The sequence below is a fragment of the Sebastes umbrosus genome, chromosome 17 (assembly GCF_015220745.1).
Source record: "Sebastes umbrosus isolate fSebUmb1 chromosome 17, fSebUmb1.pri, whole genome shotgun sequence".
Classification (NCBI taxonomy): domain Eukaryota; kingdom Metazoa; phylum Chordata; class Actinopteri; order Perciformes; family Sebastidae; genus Sebastes; species Sebastes umbrosus.
The window spans coordinates 22,576,308-22,600,903 of NC_051285.1; the positions used below are offsets into that span (position 1 = coordinate 22,576,308).

The 24,596-nt window shown below is 40.1% G+C and overlaps 1 protein-coding gene and 1 long non-coding RNA gene across 2 annotated transcripts; one reads left to right on the forward strand and one right to left on the reverse strand.

Annotated features, from left to right (window-relative positions):
* Positions 1–220: 220 nt before the first annotated feature.
* On the reverse strand, positions 221–693 carry LOC119475182. Its single transcript, XR_005203730.1, has 2 exons — positions 495–693; positions 221–359 (listed from the first exon to the last, which is right to left on the reverse strand). It is a non-coding gene; the product is annotated as an uncharacterized LOC119475182 (long non-coding RNA).
* A 10,668-nt stretch (positions 694–11,361) lies between these two features.
* On the forward strand, positions 11,362–22,973 carry adssl (adenylosuccinate synthase, like). The gene is made up of 13 exons (XM_037749078.1): positions 11,362–11,940; positions 12,980–13,082; positions 13,630–13,698; positions 14,323–14,373; positions 14,453–14,519; positions 14,640–14,747; positions 16,390–16,471; positions 17,822–17,948; positions 18,036–18,190; positions 20,294–20,418; positions 20,541–20,638; positions 21,776–21,925; positions 22,034–22,973. The coding sequence occupies exons 1-13, from the start codon at positions 11,683–11,685 to the stop codon at positions 22,084–22,086; spliced, it is 1,446 nt and encodes a 481-aa protein (XP_037605006.1). The 5' UTR covers positions 11,362–11,682; the 3' UTR covers positions 22,087–22,973.
* Positions 22,974–24,596: the final 1,623 nt, after the last annotated feature.

The window sequence follows — 24,596 nt, forward strand, 5'->3', positions numbered from 1 at the left end:
GAGCCCTCTTTGATTCTTTTGCAGTGAAAATGGAAGGTCAACTTGTCTCCCCCTGGCTGCTAGGATACTTTAAGGCATTCGCAGTATGAACATTGTTTGACATATCACATTATACTATGAAATCACTCTATATTATGACACATCCACTATACTGTGACATATCACACTATACTATGACATCACATTATACTGTTTCAAAAAAATAACTTGCTGCCGCACACACTTTTCTCTTCTTTATTAGTCATCGTTTCGGTCAACAAGGACCTTCATCAGGACATTAAGAAGAAAAAATGGTGGTGTGTTTTCTTTTAAACACCACCAAATCAATGTGATTGGATGATTAGAAGTGTCTGCCATTCCTATTGGTTGAGGAAGTGACATCATCACATATCCATTGCACCATGAAAAAAGGAAGAGAAGAGAAGAAAAAATACATGTCAAACAAAGAACATCAAACATACTTCACTATTGAAGGAAAATACTAATAATCTTACCATAAATTATCACATGGCACATGATCATAAGTATATATAGTTACACATTAAAAACACTGCTTGGTCAATTTACTAACAGCGACTCAAACAACAAGATCAAAATGCCAAGCCATCATTATCATTACAGTTAAGTAGAAGTTTTATATTTCACAGACATACATTCAAATCTAATTTATCATTGAGCCCAAAGTGGGTCGCAAAAGTTAGACTAGTCTTAGGTCTTTGAAAAAGACATTCAGCGTGTACGCTATACTATAACATCACACTATACTATGACACATACACTATACTATAACATCACACTATACTATGACACATACACTATACTATAACATCACACTATACTATGACATCACACTATACTCTGACATATCCACTATACTGTGACATATCACACTATACTATGACATATCACACAAACATGACACATCAAACATAATTTGCCAACACAAAACAAAATCAAAGAAAGGGGAAGAAACCGACTGAAGCTAGAGATCGTTTTAACGTTAAATTAGCAAATTGAACTCAGAAAACGCAACAGCATGTCCATTAAAGGAACATCATAATAGAGTCAATGATTTCTGAAATGAGAACATCGGGTGATTGAGATTTGAGCAATTCATGTGACCTTGCGCACAAGGTAATTTCATGCTCAGCAGATTGACGTCGTTATCGGATCTAAATTGCGGCAGAAATGATTATGACCTTAGGCACCGTGGATTCAAATGAGCGACAAAGGACTTTATCTGTGTGACGGATTAATGCTGTGCACATATTCTCTCTCTTAGAGACACTGGACTCTGCACTCAGGCATACCAACCCCCTTGAACTTCTGAGATAAGATAGCTCAAGTTTATGAATAAAAGAGGAGGTAGAACATTTAAGAAATGATTTTACTTAGAATAAAAATGTCTATATTTCATCACATATTCTGTTTTCTTAAGGAGTTTGTGATGCAGTTGCATAGCGAGTAACTTAAAACAGTGATTCTCATGAGGAACTAGCCTACATGAGGACCACTTGCTGATTTACATTCTGTTTCATTATGAATCTGTACATATAACTTCTGTTATAGGTCATAAGATTACATCACTTTCATTTTCCAGGCACTCCTCTAACAAATCAGGGACGAAAGATATTCAAATAAAATCCATGGCAGAGAGGAGTCAAATCCATAAATCTAGGGTACATAAAAATATTAAATATAACACTTTGATAGTAAATGTTATTGTGAAACAGTAGTTTGTGTAACATGTCATGAGTCACTTTACAATGCCCTAAAGTTAAAGAATTACACATCTCTCCTCCAAGGTCACTTACCATAACTTCACATGTTCTGTATTAAATGATATAAAAGCTTTTTTTTTGCTCTCTGTGATTATTATTTGTCACATTCTTAATAATTTGTACACATCGAAAAGTGCACTCTGCACCCTCCTCCTTGCTCCCAATCTTCAACACATCGTTCAATCAGCGTTTTATTGTGCTGTTGCTCCGTGACTGCAGTCCACACTCTTTTGCTTCCTCCTGTGCTATTGCTTCATAGCTTTCATATCTGCTTGTTCCAGTAATTGTGCGTAGGTGTGTGTGTGTGTATGTATATGCAACAGTAAATGTAGATTGGGCTCACGTGCTGATACTCCAGTACATCATAGTTTATGTGTCGTGCTGTATTTAAAAGTAAAACACAAAAAAAAGCAGAGGGAGTGCCTTTCAACTGTCTTGATAGGTGGCTCAAGGGAATTTCATTTACATTATAAATCTAAATTAATATGGAAAAAGTCTTATGAATTATAGATCACACTGAGTTCAAGGTTTTTCAAATCACAGGTAAGACTCAGAAAAAGCACATATTGCAGTGGGGTGTTTTCTCTGCAGGCCATGTGAGGTGTTGAATACATATTTTGTGGCAAGGGACAAAGGAGATGTGCTTGGCGCTGGCCCTACCCTCTGTAGTCAGTCAGTGTGGAATCAGGATGTTGGACTGAGGGGCAGGGCGCTGGGCCTGTTAAATATTGACTGCGAGTGTAATAATTAACCTTCCACCAACTCCTGATCTCTCTTAAACTGGCTGCTCTGCCTCGCTGCCATTGCTTCGCCGACATTTGCATCGAAATGCGCCTCCTTTAGCTGCTGCTCACTGTCAGTGTCACCCCTCTGTGTCTTCATCTGTCTCCTTGGTCTTGTCTGTTGCTCTGTTTCTTCCCCCTCTTCTGCTGCTGCTGCTGCTGCTGCTGCTGCTATGGCCCGGCTCCCGGTGTCACAGCACCCTTGCTGCTCTTGAAACCTTTGGCCTGGTCCTGTGAAAGCCACCATGCATCTAAAGGTGAGTACAGCTCTTAACTTCAAAACTGAATCTTATGTGAAATGTACAGGATTAAAACTATGTACAAGTTATTTTTATCAAAGGAATACCTGAAGAAAAGCAGGTGGTACACCAGAAGAATTTGCCATATTTTGTATTTTATCTATTTAAGGATACACTATGCATTGTGGGACAAAGTCTGTCTTACTTTAATATGATGATTAACTAAGTGATTCTGTTTTTTTGCTCTTTTTTTCATATTTGAAAAATATGGGTACAGAAAAGTAAAACACACTAGGCGGTATTTGTAGTAATTTTCTAATTAATGTTAATATTTCTGTCTTCGAAGTGGCAGAAAAGCGATGGATGCGGTCTGATTGGTCTATTCAACGGCATAAAAAGCACCCGAGTACAGGCGGTCCAACAGAGCTGCTAATCATTTAATTGCTTTATTGTTCTGTTTTTCTCCGTGCAGAGTTTTACTGCGAGGCAAAGTCTACAGAGATATTACTCTGGAAGCGGAACAAGGCAGGGTCGAAAAAAGAACAAAAATGTATAACAGGATTTGAATAATACCTCTCGATTAGGTTCCAAACTGATATAGTATATTGACAAAGTATGAAAGGCAATCTTTTAGTAATTATGAGGACAAATGTCAGTGTAAAGCAGGAAACGCAGGGCCTGCAGGTACATAGGTCAGACACACCCATATATTCACATATTGAAAGGCGGCCTCGTGTTGACAGCAGCCATAAAATCTGTGTTATCTATACAGGCCTTGGCCCTTTGGCCCGTGCTGTTGGGGAGAGTGTCAGCAATGATGCCATCTACTTGAGGCAATAAAACTGGGAGGAGGAAATTGCTGGGTCAAAGTCACTTGCAAAGTGGAGGCTCCTCACGTACTAAAGCAACTGCCTCCGAGTCCAAATCCTGAGTTAACCTCGGTGCTCTCTCTTGTGCCTTTTCTCCTCCAGCTACCAACACCGGAAGCATCACAGGTTTGTCCATCTGTAACACGACTGATTTGAAGGACAACTGGAGACGGTTTGCCGTCAGCCTTCTGGTGCTCGCTGTATGTAACAGCAACTCCATGTGGAAGCTGAGTCCGTTCCAGTGGAGGTGCTGTTACCTGCAGAGAGCCGCCGAACACGACGCCGAGCCTGAACACTTCCTGAGAGGCCGCAAAGCTCGCTGTGTTACAAAATGTTTTACTTTGGAGGGAGCTGAAGAGCGACAATGGGACACAAGGTGATGACCTATGAATTGACAGCCAGTAATTGAAACATCTGCCTGTCAGTTCTGTAGGCCACTGCTGTGTTTGTCCCTCTCGATACGTACAGATGTGAGGTTTACTACAGTCGCTGCAACAACGAGCCAACTGTGACTTTTGTGGCTTTTACATGAATTACAACTTTTTTTTTATGCATCATTTACAATGAATAAAGTCTGAATGTGTTGCTTTATGCGTGGATGAGTCTGTCATTTGTCCTCTGTTGGGCTGTGTAAGGTTAATATGTGTTGCCAAAGAAAGTCAAGTCACCTTGACCCAACCCGAAATTCTTTTAAAGGGATTGAGAAACATAATTATGACTTACTAATAGTTACAGGATCATTGAAGTAATAGTAAAGATGAAGTTACCTCGATACAAACACTGTTATGCTGCAGAATTCGGGTTTAAAGTTGCAATGTGTAAGATCTGACCACATGCTCCAAACAAATTGGGGGCAGCATTTTACCTCTACTACTGGGCCATACAGTCTAAATATACAGTCATCAGTTATAAAAAAAAAGAAGCAAACTACTAACTAACAGCAGGGCAAGAATACGCAAAATTCAACCTAACTACTGAATCTCTGAGAGGCCATCAAATGTTATAATCTTCATGTGTGGCCTATATTGTGTTTACCGTGCTACTAGCCGGGGGCTGTACGGTCCGTGTATGTTTTGATACTATTTATTTGATTAAATTCAAAGTGGCAGAAACAAGGAAATGACTTGTATTTCCATCTCCGGGGGGATAGCGTGCGGCAGCCCGCTGGGACTCCCGGCGCCGGGGTTTTGCGCTGGGGAATGCGAGTTGCTTCAGCTAAACGCTACCTAAATGTCCGTCTCCCGGAGCCACTACAGTGGCTCAATATCGCCCCCTAAAGGTTCAAGTGGTATTATGAGACAGGACAGGCCGGAGCTAGCTGGTTAGCATGCTCGTTTTGGTAGATATCTCTGCAACACAACATAGACGTCTTTGACATAACATACACCGTAACCTCTTCACATTTTGGTAGTACATTTTTTGGAATGTTTGAAAAAAAAATTCTGGCCAGATCTTGCACATTGCACCTTTAAATGAAAGTGAGCGGGATCAAGGAGGGTGAAAAGAGGACGTCATCAACGCATCATATCTTTGGGGTACAACACATGCGCAGTAACATGTGATCTTCACTCGCCAAAATTGAGCCAATAGCAACGCACGACCGCAGCTCCAGTTACACTGCGCATGTGTCATACCCCAGGGCTCAAAACCGCATCCCAGCCTCTTTCAACAGGCCTTGACTGGGATCAGAAAGTGCCAACGCCATTCTGCGGTTTCAGCTTCATGGAAACAAGGTGACACCCTCTTCTTGACATTTTGGAGGACCCAAACTCACAATAAATTGTTTTATATACACATGAAACTGACTTAATAACTGTAGTGTGCCCTCAATCGAAATCCAGCCTGCAAACAAAACTATTTACAAAATCATCACTAAACAACAATGATTTGATAACAGCCATCAAAATGTCTTGAAAAATGGCATATGTTCATGCTGACTCTTAAATGTTACTGAGGATTCAAATTAAAAGAAAATATTATTAATTCTCTGCAGCTTGCTTGTGTCCATATGCATCAACATTTCTTGCTGTGTTTTAATCTATCCGACATAAGATACAGCCATTAATATTGGCGGGGTGTTCCTTATAATAGCCTACAATGTGTTATTCTGCTTATCTGATCAATGCTTGAAACATATTGATTAAGACTAGGTGATGTTTTGTTTTTTTACCTCTAATTCAAGTGTCACTATGTGGCAGGTAATTGTTAAAAGAGCAGACTAGTCCAGCTGACCTGACCTGAGTGACCTGTGCAGTCCTCTATGCTCTGAATATCATCTTTATGGGGTGGAAAACAATCAGCTCCATCCAGTCCATGTGCACAGACACCATGAGCAACCTGTCATATGAGTAAGGTGAATATATCGCTACAAAATGACAACAAAAAAATACAAATTACTTCATACACTTACTAACGAAACTACAAATTACTACAAAAATACTGTAGGAAGAGACTGTTGTGGTCCAGAAAACCAACAAGCAGCCATGTGCTGGAACATAACTTGGTTTGCCGTGTTTGGAGTAAATGCATGCACCAGGAGTACACACACAATATGAAACTGTTGCCTTTGCTGCCACCTAGAAGCTTGATGGACACATTGAATCAGTGTTGGGTGTTTTCAGAAAGACACCAGGGCTGCGGTCGAATAGTCTTTTGTTGCTTAGGAAGTTTCCTAACGGAGTGAAATGACCCAGAAGTATCTAAGTAGCAGCCATGATGAGAGCTGTTCAAATTCTCTAAATGCTAAAGAAAGGTGCTTTAGTGCTTCCTTTCTTATTTCCTTTAGCATAGGATACACTGGACCATCCTTTATGAAAGGAAAGGAGATAATCCCATACCACAAGTCCTTGCGACTGCAACATTTAAAGCGACACACCATTCGGCCGTTCATGAAAACAAATGACCCTATCTTGTATAGATTTAACAATTATTTTCATACTGTCACATACTAATTGGGATTCATCTCGATAAATATGAGTAAGACAGTGACCACCATTTTATTTTACCATATTTATTTATTTCAAACATGTAACAAATAAGTAAAAAAAACAGCAAACAGCAAATAGGGTATGTGTGTGAAAAAAAAGAGACCAGTAAACATAAAGGAAACTGTCAATAAACACATAATCAACACAGGCCTAAGTAAATATTAGCCTATAAGGAGTAGGAAGAAGTAGCCTATAGGTACACTTATATAGTTCTATGCCTTCTCCATAACTCAAACAATTCACTCAATATTGATCATATAAACTTTTGTGACTGGTAGCCTATATTCCTTTGTTTTATTTCAATTCCAACCTTGGGTAATGAAGTAATAGACGATTTTTCAATGGGTAGTCCATGTTTAAGATAAAATACTCTTTTATGTTGATTGCAAAGTGTGACATCAGCAGGAAGGAAGGACCTGCGGTATCTCTCCTTCACACTGAAGCAGCTGTTTATATAGCCTGCAGCAGTAACATAGAGTATGCTATCTACACAAGATTATTTCCTACAGGTGGTGAAAGAAATGGCCTGGGTGTCCTAGAATATCACAGGCAGCACAGAGAAGCACAGAAAACCCCCCTCACCCAAGATGTTAGTAATATCAGCATATATGATATCTCTGCTGTTAGCCAACACACTTTGCCAGATGCTGTGCTCAATACTGCCTCTATTGTAGCCTAAATACTGTGTGTAATCTGGCTGTTTACATGATGCATAAAGTAATAATCCTGGTGACAGCTCAGAATTGATTATGTCAGCTTATTCGATTTGAGACAGAAAAAGAAATGGGGAATGCGAGTTGCTACAGCTAAACGCTACCTGAATATCCGTCTCCCGGAGCCGCTACAGTGACTCAATATCGCCCCCTAAAGGTTCAAGTGGTATTAAAAGATAGGACGGACCGGAGCTTGCTGGTTAGCATGCTTGTTTCAGTAGATATCTCTGCAACACAACATAGAAGTCTTTGACATAACATACACTATAATCTCTTCACATTTTGGTAGTTAATTTTTTGGAATGTTTTAAACAAAAATTCTGGCCAGATCTTGTACATTGCACCTTTAAATGAAACTGAGCGGGATCAAGAAGGGTGAAAAGAGGCGATGCCACACGTCATCAACGCATCATATCTGCACTCGCCGATATTGAGCCAATAGCAGCGCACGACCGCAGCTCCAGTTACACTGCGCATGTGTCATACCCCAGAGTTCAAAACCGCGTCTCCGCCTCTTTCAACAGGCCTTGACCGGGATCAGGAAGTGCCAACGCCATTCAACCTCATGGAAACAAGGTGACACCGTCTTCTTGACAATTTGGAGGGCCCAAACTCACAATAAATTGTTTAATATACACATGAAACTGACTTAGTAATTGCTGGAGTGTGCCCTCAATCAAAATCCAGCCTGCAAACAAAACTAGTGTGTTTACAAAATCATCATTAAACAACAATGATTTGATAACAGCCATCAACATTTCTTGAAAAATGGCATATATTCATGCTGACTCTTAAATGTTACTGAGGATTCAAATTAAAAGAAAATATTATTAATTATCTACAGCTTGTTTGTGTCAATATGCATCAACATTTCTTGCTGTGTTTTAATATATCCAGCACAAGATACAGCCATTAATATTGGCGGGGTGTTCCTCACAATAGCCTACAATGTGTTATTCTGCTGATCTGATCAATGCCTAGAAACATATTGATTAAGACTAGGTGATGTTTTGTTTTTTACCTCTAGTTCAAGTGTCACTATGTACAGTAGATAGATAGATAGTAACTTTATTGATCCCGAGGCAGGTAATTGTTAAAAGAGCAGACTAGTCCAGCTGACCTGACCTGAGTGACTTGTGCAGTCCTCTATGCTCTGAATATCATTTTTATGGGGTGGAAGACAATCAGCTCCATCCAGTCCATGTGCACAGACACCATGAGCAACCTGTCATATGAGTAAGGTGAATATATCGCTACAAAATGACAACAAAAAAATACATATTACTTCATACACTTACTAATGAAACCACAAATTACTACAAAAATACTGTAGGAAGAGACTGTTGTGGTCCAGAAAACCAACAAGCAGCCATGTGCTGGAACATAACTTGGTTTGCCGTGTTTGGAGTAAATGCATGCACCAGCAGTACACACACAAGATTAAACTGTTGCCTTTGCTGCCACCTAGAAGCTTGATGGACACATTGAATCAGTGTTGGGTGTTTTCAGAAAGACACCAGGGCTGCGGTCGAATAGTCTTTTGTTGCTTAGGAAGTTTCCTAACGGAGTGAAATGACCCAGAAGTATCTAAGTAGCAGCCATGATGAGAGCTGTTCAAATTCTCTAAATGCTAAAGAAAGGTGCTTTAGTGCTTCCTTTCTTATTTCCTTTAGCATAGGATACACTGGACCATCCTTTATGAAAGGAAAGGAGATAATCCCATATCAAAAAGTCCTTGCAACCGCAACATTTAAAGCGACACACCATTCATGAAAACAAATGACCCTATCTTGCATAGATTTAACAATTATTTTCATACTGTCACATACTAATTGGGATTCATCTTGAAAAATAAGAGTAGACAGTGATTACCATTTTATTTTACCATATTTATTTATTTCAAACATGTAACAAATAAGTAAAAAAACAAAAACAAACAAGAACAGCAAATAGGGTATGTGTGTGAAAAAAAGAGACCAGTAAACATAAAGGAAACTGTCAATAAACACATAATCAACACAAGCCTAAGTAAATATTAGCCTATAAGGAGTAGGAAGAAGTAGCCTGTAGGTACACTTATGGTTCTATGCCTTCTCCATAACTCAAACAATTCACTCAATATTGATCATATAAACTTTTGTGACTGGTAGCCTATATTCCTTTTTTTATTTCAATTCCAATGGGTAATGAAGTAATAGACTATTTTTCAATGGGTAGTCCACGTTTAAGATAAAATACTCTTTTATGTGGATTGCAAAGTGTGACATCAGCAGGAAGGAAGGACCTGCGGTATCTCTCCTTCACACTGAAACAGCTGTTTATATAGCCAGCAGCAGTGACATAGAGTATGCTATCTACACAAGATTATTTCCTACAGGTGGTGAAAGAAATGGCCTGGGTGTCCTGGAATATCACAGGCAGCACAGAGAAGCACATAAACCCCCTCTCACCCAATATATTAGTAATATCAGCATGTATGATATCTCTGCTGTTAGCCAACACACTTTGCCAGATGCTGTGCTCAATACTGCCTCCATTGTAGCCTAAATACTGTGTGTAATCTGGCTGCTTACATGATGCATAAAGTAATAATCCTGTTGACAGCTCAGAATTGATTATGTCAGCTTATTCGATTTGAGACAGAAAAAGAAAAAAAAGAAAAAATGCTCTGACAGAAATAAAATAAAACAAAACGCTCTGACAGAAATAAATAAAAAAAAGAAAAAATAAATAAAACTGGGGGGTCGGTAGTAGCTAGGTCCATAGGGACTTGGCTTGGGTACCGGAGGGTCGCCTGATCAAGTGGTAGCTGGAGAGATGCCAGTTTGTCTCTTTGAGCAAGGCACCAAACCCCTAACTGCTTTGGTGCCTTGGGCTCCCCCTGACAGCCCAAGGCACCAAACCTCCCGAGCAGTTGGGGGTTTTAGTGCCCTTAAGCAAGGCACCAAACCCCCAACTGCTCGGGGGGGTTGGAGCCTTGGGCTGCCCCCCCTCGCCTCTGAACTCCTGAATATCGCCTGGAGTCTACCTGCCAGTGGAGCTGTCGCCCATGCCTGGCATGTAGACTCTGAAACAATGGCTGTGGACGGTCGCCCTCCTGCCAGTGGAGCACTATCTGTCTCCATGCCTGGCAGTTTCACCACGGATCCTCTGTTCAACCTTTCGGGTTGAACAGAGAAACTTGCCCGTGGCGAGGTAGACGTGGTGTGTTTCCAGGTCACAACCTTGTCTCTGGCGTCTGACAGAGATGTTCAGAGCTTAGAGAGAAAATGGGTCCTATAAGTAAACTTTTTGGTAAGCACACATGACATCACACATGACGTCACACATGACATGGAATATAAGCCCCGCCCAATAACTTGTAGTACTGCTACCCGTTCTCTGTGACGTCGTACATGACATCACGGAAGATAAGAATCCCCACAAGAATCGTGACGTCAGTGACAGTCAGCACTAAATTACAGTCAAATCAAATGATCCGATCATGCTCACTGTGATCAGCAGCCTCATGATCAAATACTGCTGCCAGCAGCAGGTGGAGTTAAGGGAAGCTTCAATCACAGCAGCTCCTCTCATCAGCAACACAGTTTAATGAGCCAAGGCTTGAGGAGAAAACTCTTCTCGTCATACTGTGTTATTATTGCCAGCTAGGGGGGAAATGTTGATTTACCAGAAGATAAAGGAAGAAATATATTATATGTTTTCAGTTACACTCAATTTATGTTGATTTACACTGTAGCCTACTCAAGGTGACATGTGATGTGACTGCTCTGCTGTCTCATATGAACCTCTGTGGGATGAACGCGCATCGGTAGATTCTAACTAAATATTACAACTTTTTTCTCCTAAATTTATGACTTTTTTTTCCCGTCGTAGATTTGAGCTGTTAAACAGAAAAAGTCAAATAATAAATAGTCTTTCCGGAAGATTTAAAGCGAAGGCGGAAGTGAAGGGGAGTGAATCATCTTACATTCATATACTCTTTGTGAATCGTCTCTTCAACGGCAGTGCTCTTTAATTTAATAATAATATAGAAACAAATAAAGACACAGAGTTAAATACAACGTCTGTGTGTCGGTTAATCGATTATAGTCAGTCTAACAGATTTATAAGGATAATAAATCATGATAAATATATCTAAATGGATGTACACTTTGATATTCAGAATCAAAGATATAACAAGAACCAGCACCATCTTGCGGTGAGGCGACAGACCAGACGAGCACTTCCCGTGACGCAGAGAAACGCGGTAAAACGATATTCCGGTTTGCAGCAGACGGAGAGAGGAGCAGCAAGCAAGCAGCAGCAAGCATGGCATCCGACAGCAGCACGGCTAACGTTAACGGACGAGAGAAGACCGTCTCTCTGAACGGGGAGCCCGTCGTGAAGCGGCCGCGGGAGAGCTCTGGGTCGTCACAGCAACAGGAGTCTTCTTCTTCTCTCCTCCGCATCCCGAAGGAGCCGCAGAACAAAGTGACCGTGGTGCTCGGAGCGCAATGGGGCGACGAGGGGAAGGGGAAAGTTGTGGACTTGCTCGCTATGGATGCGGATATTGTCTGCAGGTGCCAGGTAACCCAGCGATTTAACTTCACAGTTAGCATTCAAGCTTACTACTTCACACAATGGCGTTGCCGCTTTGTTTGTAACATGAGAGTTTAGGGGTGAAAAGTCGTTAAACCGTTTAGTATAGCGGTTTAATATTAATGAGGTGGTTGTGACGTCAACAACCTTGTCTGACCTCCCGGATGTAGAAGTGCTAAGTTGATGCTAGTGAGAACAGCTAGCCTGGTTGTGTGTTTCTCTTTTTATCTGCAAAATGTGGATCCAGCACATGACCTCCACACACTGATAACCCTGTCCATTGAATGTGACGTTATGTAACGTTGCCCAGCTGTTCCTCTTTCTTCTACAGTGACATTTATTCAAGATTCAAGATGTTTATTATGGTTATAATAATAATAATAATAATAAATTTGACTTCAGAAACCCAAGGACGCTTTACAAAGGGGGCACACAAAAATCATACTAATAAATAACACAGAGGAGAAACTATAGCTAAGTAATCAAAAGAGTGACGTGTAGGAAGAGTCAGCTGAGATCATAGGCTTTGATGAACAGGTGGTGTTTGAGGTGTTTCAATCGTGTGAAATGCTTTTTGCTGGGAAAGCTCCATTAAAAATAATAAGTTATATTACAATTTATAAAAGGAAATACTTTGTACAAGGCATATTAAAAACATATACACATCAGGAAGTATGAATGTACATGTATAAGAAATACTTTGTACAAGGCATATTAAGAACATATACATTAAGAACATATACAGTATAAGATATATGATTGAGGTACTTTTTGTGTGAGAAGAATTTACGAGACATAAGAATTGTATTTGTTTCTGTCTTTCTTTTCTTGTCAACTAACCTTTGCTGCAGGGCCTGAATATGTTGACTCTATCTCAGTGAAACACAGGCTGTGAGGTTGTTAAACAAGATCTGTATCACTGTACCATATTAACTGTCTTCTGTGTTGTTTACTTGCCTCCAGCGTTGTGTCTCATCAGAATAACTGCCCTCTATAGCAAGTTAAATCCTGTTTTTACTGTTTGCAGGGAGGAAACAATGCAGGTCACACGGTGGTTGTGGACAAAGTGGAGTACGACTTTCACCTGCTGCCGAGTGGAGTGCTCAACAAGAAGGCTCTCTCCTTCATTGGTACAGCACAATCCTTGTATTTTATTTTGAAAAACTCAAAGTTGGCGGGAAGATAAAGATCCTCATAAAATAATAAAGTCTGTGACGTTATATGACCAAGATCAGTTGTAATGTGTCATGTAGTAGTGGGGGAAGTGACACTGTTTTTGTAGTACACCTGCTCCTAGCTAAACTAAGATTATGCATATGTATAGAAAAATCAACACAAGGTGCACATACGACTTACAGGGACTATACATAGTTACATAAAGGGTAACTAAAGGTCAGAAAGCCTTCATTTCTCTGGTATAATAATCACCGTTTAAATCTTAAGTGTTTTCTTGATTTCCTCTTTTTTTTGTTTAACATTTTTTCCAGTACTATGAAAACACGGAAAGAGGAAACATTAAAGGAAGTTGTGTTAAAGTGATTGGTAAACAAGATAGCTTGAGTTATATAAATAAATAAAACCTCCGGGAAAACATGAGCAGTTTGTTCCTCATGAGAAATGTCTTTTGCAGTGGAGCCTTTCTCATGAGGTTTGTTAAAGTTTCATTTTGCATTACAGGCAACGGAGTGGTGATCCACCTACCAGGTCTGTTTGAGGAGGCTCAGAAGAACCTGCAGAAAGGCAAAGGTAAAGTTTTCTAAGCAGGAGATATGCAGTGATATCATCAACATATTGTCTTCCCTTAGAAAGCAGTGTCGGTGTCATTAAATAGTCCGTTTTCACAGAAGACATTTTTTTATATCATGCTTTTTAATGTTTCCTTAAGAAAAAAACAACCTAAACCACAAAAAATAAAATATGTACATATAACAGATAGTAACTGTAAATTGAAAAGCAATTTATTCAAAAACAAAGCGGAAAAAAGGTAATAATAATGAAATATAACATTGGGTATTGTATATTCAGAAACATATTGTAGCGGGTTTGACACTTAAATGAAGGGGGGTGCCAGTCAGAGTCACTTCTGACAAATAATAATCATAAAATAGAAAGAAAATAGCTCAGTCAAACCATACAAAATAATAAAGCAAATACCCAGGAGCAATGGAATATATATCACCAGAAACCGGCACTGCAAAAACAAATAGACGACAGCTCAATTCAGCTTTCAATAAGTTTATTCAATCCACTGAGCAGCGATTTATGTGATGTGTCCCTAATGCACAAGAAACCTGCAATGAAATTTGTAGAATGTAGTAATAGGTGAGGTATAGCAAATGTGTAACGTGGGATTTGTTGTATTGTGTGCAGGATTACAGGGCTGGGAGGAGAGATTAAAGATTTCTGATCGGGCCCACCTTGGTGAGTAAGCATTACCTCATTCACATTTTTTGAATTAGAAATGTCCTCTTATTGACGATCCCCTTCTGTCCGCCTCCAGTGTTCAACTTCCATCAAGCCGTTGATGGGATCCAGGAGCAGCAGCGGCAGCAGCAAGAAGGGAAAAAGTAACTCTAATCTTATTAGTTTAAATACTGTGTATCTTTTACTTTGGTAAAAGTTTATATTATAATTTAATTAAATAGTTTATTATGATTATTAATGTTGTGTTTTTATTTGTTCTCCAGTTTGGGAACCACTAAAAAGGGTATCGGACCTGCCTACTCCTCCAAAGCTGCTCGGAACGGTCTGCGAGTCTGTGACCTCGTCTCGGATTTCAAGGTTTTTGAGGACAAGTGAGTTTTCTTGTTTTTCTTCTAATTTCCTTCATTAAAATTTTCACATTATATGTTGCCAAATCATCAGCAAAAAAGAGTGCTGATGGGAACTTCAGACAGTGTCACTATGCCATGTTTAATATTTCAGACTTCATTGTGTGCAGAGCATTTAATATCTGAGGTTCTGTTCAGACCTGGCATTAACGTGCGTCTTGGGTGATCCACATTCGAAAATGGTCTGAGCCACATATGGCCACACTCTTTTAGCAGTGTGTTATTCTCGTAGCAGTGTGTATGCGAATGCGTCCTGGGCCTCATTGAAGGACCAGCTACTCAACAGATGTGTGTGTCACTCACCGAGAGAGGTGATACACAACAACTTGTGTAGCTGAGGGTCACGTTGCACCTATACTTCACGGAGGTAGGCCTAATAAAGTAACAGCAAACACTTTATTATTCCCACATTGTCAACAGCAGCGCATAACAGCTTCACTCATTCCGTTCTGACCTTTCACAATAAAAGCCCTAGACCTATACACTGTATCAAGAGGCAACTCAACAAAATAGTTTAATATTAGGGCTGTCAAAGTTAACGCGATGATAACATGTTAACGCAAATTAGTTTTAACACCACTAATTTCTTTAACGCATAAACACAATCGATCTTTCAGAGGTTGTAGCGGGCTCAGTGTTAAAGCTGGAGTGAAGATCCTGGCATCATATGAAACTAAACCAAAGGACTCCATTGGTACCAACCATGTCATACTAGCTTGTCGCGAAGGAGGTTAAATAACGCTCCAAACTTGCGCTAAATTTTGGCGAGGAAAAACTGACGTCAAGATTTGTGAATGAAAATTGATTCTATGGGTACCCACGACTCTCCCCTTTACAGACATGCCCACTTTATGATAATCACATGCAGTTTGGGGCAAGTCATAGTCAAGTCAGCACACTGACACACTGACAGCTGTTGTTGCCTGTTGGGCTGCAGTTTGCCATGTTATGATTTGAGCATATTTTTATGTTAAATGCAGTACCTGTGAGGGTTTCTGGACAATATTGGTCAATGTTTTGTGTTGTTAATTGATTTTCAGTAATAAATATACACATACATTTGCATAAAGAAGCACATTTGTCCACTCCCATGTTGATAAGAGTATTAAATACTTGACAACTACTTGTTTACTTGCATATAGAGCGGATCCGATCACAAGTGGTCACTGGAGAGGTATTCTAATGCCAGGTGTGAACTGGCACACAAGGTCTGAACAGGGCCTTGGTCTATTCAGTTTTGTTTTTGCAATACTGTGTTGATAAAGAAACTTCTCAAGATGCAAGTTTGAGTTCAGGAATACATTTTGAGAGCATTTGAATCAAATTTGGACAAAGACCTTATAGACATCAGGGTATCGTAAGTGTCCCATGCATTGCTTCAATAGTTGTAGTATCTCTATCTTCTCCTGCCACCAGGTGGCAACACCTGGCCACGGCACACACATTAAAACTGCTGGCACCCTGCTTTCATAGAAGCATTATGATAGCCTTGTCTGTCCTGTCATGTTGTGCAATTATTTTGTGAAGGTGTATTTGCATAAAGAGGGAAGCACATAAACTTGAATGAACATGTCTTAGCAGACTCTTAACTCTGTCCTCCTCTCAGGTTTCGTATGTTGGCAGAACATTTCCTGACGATGTATCCGAAACTCAACGTGGACATTGACAGCGAGCTGGAGCAGCTGAAGGTGAGGATAGGTTATCATGTCAGAGCCAGGAAATACTGACACATCCACATCACAGTTGCTTGGCATTGATATTGTGACAATAGACCTTTTTCATGGAAGACATTTTGACATGTCAGTGGGAAATGAACAGGTATAAATAATAAAATGAATGATGGCTGAATATAGCTGCCTTGGTTCAAGGTCCTAGGGCCAGTTGCGCAAAGCACCTCAATTTAAGAAACCATGAATATTTCTGCATACTGGGGTACCTAATCAGTCTTCAATTGCATAAACTGGGTATGACTGTAAAGCTGAAACTCTTGTGGATCCAATGAGCCCAATTGTATTCATGTGTGATAATGTTAGTCCCCATAGTAGCCATTTCATTGTTGTGAGACCATTTTTTGAAATTTGACCTCACTGTATGAAATGACCTGTGGTAACCTCTAGGGATAATCACAGCCTCATGAAACTTTACAGCCACAAACTAGAGACCTAGGGCATCCGGAGGATGGATGGCTTTCCTAGGTAGATTGACAATAAGGGGGTTTCTGAGCAGTTTCCAGAACAGAAGTGCTCGCCATCCAATCGCCGAAAAATGCAATTCTTGCAGAAATCTCCAAATGTCAAAATTTGATACCAAATCACTGCATGGTTTTTTCTATGGTGTTCAACAAGGTCTTAGTGTCTTAATGTGGTATTTTAGAGGGATTATTGATCATTTTTTATCAATTCTCGAGTGAAAAAAATGGTTAAATTTAGCAACAAATATTTGTAACATATGGTATCAACCCAAAAATGTATGAGACATAAATGAGCATGGGAACGGCCATCATATTCTTCTATCATCATGTTCTACGCTCTTATTAATTATCTAATTGATTAATTAATTTGTATTTTTTATTTATGACTAGAACAACTTGAGCTGTATCTCAAATTAATCTTCAGGTTCCCAGCTTTCAGATGATGTACACCACTTCTATGTGACATCTACTGTTGACTCTTTATCTCCCCTGAACATCCCCTGTCCACCTCCCATACCCCTCTAAAGAAGAGGGCGGGATGGTAAGGGGTTAAGCAATGTTATTATCACAGTACTGCAGCTTTTAGGACAGAAACAAATAGGAAATGACGACGTTGCAGTAATGATGATTATTGTTTATTTACTAGTTTTGTATGATAAGGGTGTCTATCGCATCTCGCCTGAGTTTGGATGGTTGACAGTTAGAGTGTAACTGGTATTTATTGCTGAACAGTATTCAGTGTTTTTATTATATTAGTTAACAATCTTTCTTCAGTTATAAATTGTAGATTTCAGCTTATCTTGAGATGGTCTAAGCAGTCTTGGTCTGTTTTTTTTTTTCTTTTCAGGGCTTTGCAGAGAGACTACGTCCTCTGGTGACTGATGGGGTGTACTTCATGCACAAAGCTCTTAATGGTCCCAGTAAGAAAATCCTGGTGGAGGGAGCCAACGCCGCTCTGCTGGATATCGACTTCGGTGAGCAGCACAGGGCTTGTGGAGTGAATAATGAAAATGAATGGAGGTTTTGCCTCCTCAGGTTAACGGATGTTTTTCTCCGTTCAGGGACGTATCCTTTCGTGACGTCTTCTAACTGCACCGTGGGAGGAGTGTGCACCGGCCTCGGCGTGCCCCCGTCGTACGTCGGCCGAGTATACGGCGTCGTCAAAGCGTACACCACCCGGGTGGGCGTTGGTGCTTTCCCAACAGAGCAGGATAACGTGAGTAAAGACACATTTGAAAAAAGACATTTTTTCCAACATGTTGATGATGCTAATTACAGATAAGTGTTATCAAGCTGAGAAGACGTCGATGTTGTGATTAAAGGATCAAATTCATCACACTGGCTTCTCAGGCAGCTTGTTGTAAAATAGCCAACACACTACCAGGTTGAAGGAGATATGTGATGTTATTGTCAGGTTATACCACAACAGCCAAGCACGTTTTAAGATGGCAGTAATGGAAATGTCTTAGATGTTGAACCAACATTCAGGGAAAAATATGAATAGAATCTGAATGACCATTTCTAGTAATATATGACATCATTTAAATTGATGAGAAGATATTTTTCTATATGGGTGAGTTGAATTTGTTGCTGCCGTTTATGGGTTTCATACAGATTTAGATTTCTCCTAATTCTGAAATAACAATTAGCAAATATTTAAAAGGTAATCACATTAGTATCAAAAAAGAAATCCTGAGATGAATGCAATACCACACAGATGAAGGACACATGGTTTCATAGATGTGAAAGGTGCTGCAGAGAGATGGTGAGTAAGGCTGCATTCACACCAGATCCGGCGGTGGGGTGGTGTTGGGGTGTCACTTAAAGGGCCCGTTTGTGCAATGTCATGTTGTGAAGTTTAGCTCCCCGAGGTAGCACAAGTAGACTTTATATTTCACAATTTTTGTTTTTCATCAGAGCGTTTTTATGATCTCTAATATTACCAACCGCACTTGAAGGCAGCGTTATTCATTTTCACAGCAGCTAGGAAACACACTACCAAATTCCCCCCCCCCCCCGAATTGCTCCAACGAGCATCCATGTAGTCAGCTGTTACACAAACTCCTGAGCAGTTGGTGTAAGTGCTTGTGTTTTGTATTTTACCCTCAGGGATGTTAACAGTTCTCTCACCGACTATCTGGTTACATGATTGGCCACCGCAGCTTGGCGTTGGGGCTGCTTTTCTCCAAAAGTTGATTCCGATTCTACTTTTCGCTGCAGGCCGCTGTTTCCGCAAACCCCTGTGGCAACCGCAGCCCAAATGCACTTTATTACAATAATACAATACAATAAATCTCAGGGTGGAAACTTGTCTTCGGCTCACCAAACACAGGAAACGGCAACATTAAAAAACAGACAAGCAGTTAGTAAAAACAACTACATAGACCGGTTATGTTGCACATTACACATGACTTAGATATGCTCAGTCACTTTGTTGAGTTAAGATTATTGATGGCACTTGGGAGGAAGGACTTTTTAAACACATCCCGGAGCTCAAACTGGCTGAAGTGAGGACGGGAGCTATCTGCCAGGATACTTTCTTCCTCGTCCTTTCTGTAAAAAGTTGAGTCAAGGTTTTTTTTTTTTTGGCATTGACACAATCCTAGACAGTTTATTCTTATATCCACAGTTTAGGTGACCGTACCAGGCAGGAAGGTGAAAGGTTAAAACACTCAGTTTTGTACACTAATTCTAAAATCTGCTGACTGACACCGAGGCCACTAAGTTTCCTCGGACGATTAAGTCAAAATGAATCGATCTGGTGTGAATGCAGCCTAAATCATCTGACCTGTGTCTCTTTGTCCTGTAACAGTTAAATTGAAGCTCTATGTAACAGCATTAGTATTTAAAAAGTACCCAGCTGTAGCCATTATTGTGACTGTGAAACCCCTTGTGAGCCAAACAGACCTCAGTGTCATCATCAGTGTTGTCAGGTGTCGTGGTCAGCTTCAGACTTGAGGTTAGAGAGGCTGACTTATGGTCAGACGTAGGTTCGTTCAAATCTATGAGATTGCTGGGAAAACCTTTTGTGGGAAGGAGATAAGAAGTCTGCCAGCAACGTGCTCTTCAACAACACAATTTACCCCCCAAGCAACTCAGTGGTTGACAGTAGAGGAGTGTGGTTGTACTGGGCAGCTTCCACAGGATGTTACTGGAAAAGGGCATGTGCAGCTGACTGTCCGTACGCAGTCAAAGGTGTCAAAACAGTCAGAATCAACACAATGTCCCTTAAAATAGCAGAATTATCTGGTGGATTTTGAAAGTAAATGTCGTTTTTATTTTTCAAAGCAGTTGACAGTGTGTGCTTCTTGTATTTTAGGAGACCGGGGCACTGTTACAGTCCAGAGGGAGAGAGTTCGGCGTGACGACGGGCAGAAAGAGGCGTTGTGGATGGCTGGACCTGATCTTGGTCAGATACGCCCACATGGTCAACGGCTTCTCCGCGTAAGGAACCATCTCACCATCTCACCATTTCAGCATATTATCCCCCTCTGCTGATGGAATTACTCAAATTCCAGTTAAGTTATTGTCATCAGAGTTGAACAGAGTGACTTGTTTCCTTGCAGAATTGCCCTGACGAAGCTGGACATTTTGGACACGCTGTCAGAGATTAAAGTGGGCGTGGCCTATAAGGTTGATGGCGAACCTCTACCAAGTTTCCCCGGTAGGTCATTCCCATTTAGATGTTTTTATAGATCTGCTCTTTGTCTGCCCTTTACAGAACAATATTATTGGATTTAACAGTCAACAACAAACATTAGTTTACTTCAAATTAGGTTTTAGTGTTGCCTTAAAGTAGAGGGCAAAGTTTGATGACTGTAGGGCTGCAACTAACGATTACTTTCATTATCTGACAATTATTTTGAGCGAATCTTTGTGGAGAAACTCAGTTTTACAGATCTGTCGAATAAATCACCTACAGCCGTACCCAAAACCCAAAGATATACAATTTTGAGTGATATAAAACAATAATGGTAAAGCAGCAAATCTTCACACATTTGAGAAGCTGGAACCAGTGACTTTTGGTCATTTTTGGTTAAATACATAAAAAGAAAGAAAGACATATATGATCGTGTAATTATCAACATTTTTGGATTAATTTTCTGTCTGCACTAGATGACTACAATACAAGATGTAAATGTTTGGTCACAATTTATCCATCTATCCACAAAATATTTTTATGCCAGAAACATAATTACTGTAAACACAGGAGTATGCTCAAAGGGATTATTATTTTGAGGCGTACTACTTAGTCTTTGTTTACAGGCAAATGAACGTGGCTTTTATGCTCCCTAATGTCTTATTTTACACAGGTCAGCTTTTACCAGCAGGAAATGCAACATCTTGGGTTTTTAAAAAATCTATTTTGCAGCAGATTTGAGGGTGCATTTATCATCCTTCTTGTGTCCCTCTTCTTGCTCCGCCAAATGGAGCAAATTGAATTGTTAAGCTAATGAACCAGAGGATGATAAAACTACTTTCCTCTTTTTCTGCTCCACCTGACACTGCAGCTGCTCTCTGCCAGTGTGTTTCACTGATTTCCCCTCATATATTTATCATCTTTATGGTGCTGGATGTTAGAAGTGGCGCTTGTACTGATCCAGATTTGCTCTCTGGTTTTTTACCGCAGTCTTTCAACAATCTTAGGAGCATCACACCGTATCAGATAATAAAACATATTTTTGCGTACGGACCTTAAATCCCATTAAAAGACATTTGTCCAGGGTGTTGTTTTGACCACCGTCTTGTGGTGAATCAGTACACATTTCATCTTTCACTCACACGTTGTCTTCTGTTGCAGCAAACATGGACGTTTTGACGCGGGTGTCGGTGGATTACGAGACGTTGCCCGGCTGGTGCTGCAGCACCGAAGCAGCTCGGAGCTTCGAGGAGCTGCCGTCGAATGCCCAGAATTACGTTCGGTTCATCGAGGACTTCCTACAAGTGCCAGGTTTGTAAAGAGGCACTTTACATTAATGGATAGACTGCAGCCAAATGTGTTATTCGCTTTGCCAAACCTGCCAGTCACATCTCGTCTTTTTCCTTTTTCTCATTTCAGTGAAGTGGGTCGGAGTCGGCAAGTCCAGAGAGAGCATGGTCAAACTGTTTTGATCCGTCTGTGCTGACCCCGTAGTCCTCCTCACATAATGATTTCAGGTTTTGATAGGATTACCAGAGGAGTTTAAAATGCAAACTCTCCTAAAGGAAATACTTCACCAGCAAGGCTATTTGCGAAACTCTTAGTTGCTGCTTGTGCATCACATTTACAATAATTCTTCTTGGATATAATTTATGCATTCCACATAATGTTTTTTCTATATTTATTCGGGTGTTAATTTTTAAAACTTGGTGCAAATGGATCATTCTTTCCCATTCTACAATAAAACGCAGTTTATTTTGCTTTTTAGCATTTGAGGCTAATTAACCTTAATTGATATCTGTTCTCCATGTTGTTATTATTTTTTTTTGTTACATATATTTGAAGAGCCATTGATGAACAGATGTAGAAGCTGTCGCATTAAAGGGGCACAACACAATAAAGCGAGAGATTCTTTTCAGGCTCCGTAACGGGACGGATAAATGATTGAAAGCCATTGCGCAATCAGTCCGATAGTGAACTTTTCTATTGAGCAATTTTAAAACACTTTAAAAAAACCATGAACTCATCTCAGTTGTCTAAGTTTGTAACAATATTTCCATGATGATTGTTGGAATGAGTAGTGCTTTTTAAATCATCCTCAAAATGAATAAATCAAGCAACTTGAGTTTGAATAGATGTTTTTCTTCATAATAGTTGAGGAAAAGTAAGTAGAAATTCCACGTCCACAACAGAGACATTGGTCTTTGAGGAGTTTGTGTAAATGTAATGAAAATGGCCAATGGGCAGTGTTGTACCAGAATATATCTCAATATGTTTCATACGCCATTTCATTCATCGTCAATGATATAAAAGACTCTTACCCAGCTTGTTCTTATCAATAAAAGGAAACTAACATTTATTGTTTCTTTTATTTTGTCATTTTCACTCAGCTTTTAGTAAAAGGTTTAGCTTTGGAAAACATGTTTCTGAAAAGGTAAATAAATTGTTCTCAGGTGTTAATGTGAAATGTAAAGGTGTAAACATTGTGTTGTGTTATCAAAGCATTCTTACATTGCTCCTGATGCACAGCTACAGTTTATTTTCTTCTTATTGATATTCCCTGTAGGGGTTTAGAAGTAAAATAAGGAAACCAAAATGATTCCAACATATCTGGTCATTGCTGTCTTATTCATAATGCACACATATTGTCCTTTAGTGGCTGTGTAGGGTGGCCCATAAGAAACCTGCACCTGGGAAGATGTGTGATGCCGTTATCATACGTTTTTGAATGTCTCCACAACTAAATGTAAGCATGTTTTAAACTGCTCTAATCAATATATTTTATATTATCGATGGATCAAATTAATATGTATAATATGAGAGGTGTTTCAGAGCTTTGGTTCATTCTTGCCAGCGTTCCCAGATGCAGCTGTTTTTAGTGAGAAAGCTCTGATAAACTGACTACACTACTTTGCTCAGTGCCAGACAGATATTTTTCCATCACTCTTTCTTACTTTACACCCTCCTTAGTTGACTTCCTCTCACGATGTAAAAGCTTTTTCAGGACCGGGGGGTATTAGATTAAAGTGTAAAGTGGATTCCTTGGCAAATCGATTAGAGGTGTAACAGAAGAGTCCTGGAGCTTCTCAGATATTGCAGTCTAATGCGTTAAAGGCCCTCACAGGTGTTTTCAGCTATTCCGGCTGATTAGGCCTCCGCTCAGGTTGATGTTGGGCAGGGATGTGCTCGGAAATTATGTCATGTTTTTAAAGTCTGCATAAGCAACTCAAATCATTTTTTTTCACTTGTGGTCCTAATGCTCTTCCGTACATTTCCATAATGACTTGATGACAGCAGCGTTGTCACCAAAATCTGCTCCCAAATACCAAAATGTAGCCAGCATGCACATGTTAGCTAGAGCAACGACGATGCCAAAGTAATTCTGGATCAATCATTAGCTGCTACTGTAAATACACACAGACTCAGTAATCTTTGCTTTAATTTTGGTAATGTACACATTACCAGCCAACTAGCTATGCTAAATAGCAAGCTAACTAGCTACGTTGGCTTTTAAAGGTGCGCCATACGATATTCAGAGCATTAATATAGCAGCAAACAACTAGTTGCTATGTAAAGATATAGAGGAGTAATGTCTACCTGAGCAGAGAATGAAGTCTCTCTCCCTCCATGTGTGTTGTAATCCGAGTTTCTCTGTGCTTTGTTGACATAGCCAAACCAGCCGTACGTGCATTTGCATGTTAGTGCATGTGAGCATGCCCCACTGGCTAGCTCACGGCCTAGGTATAGATTGCTCCAGGTATGACATAATTTTGTAGGCCAACCAGGAAGTTAGCATCGCCCTGGGTTCCCTCGACAAAAAGTCAATGGGATTTTTCCATTGGGTTTTGGATTATTGCAGAAAATAAGCTAAATAAATACAATAGAAATTAAAGCTGCAAGCAGCGATGAACGGGCCCTCGCCCCTACTTGCGCGTCGGGGATGCTGGCGGGACGCCGACCGACGCGGCCGGGCACCGTGAAA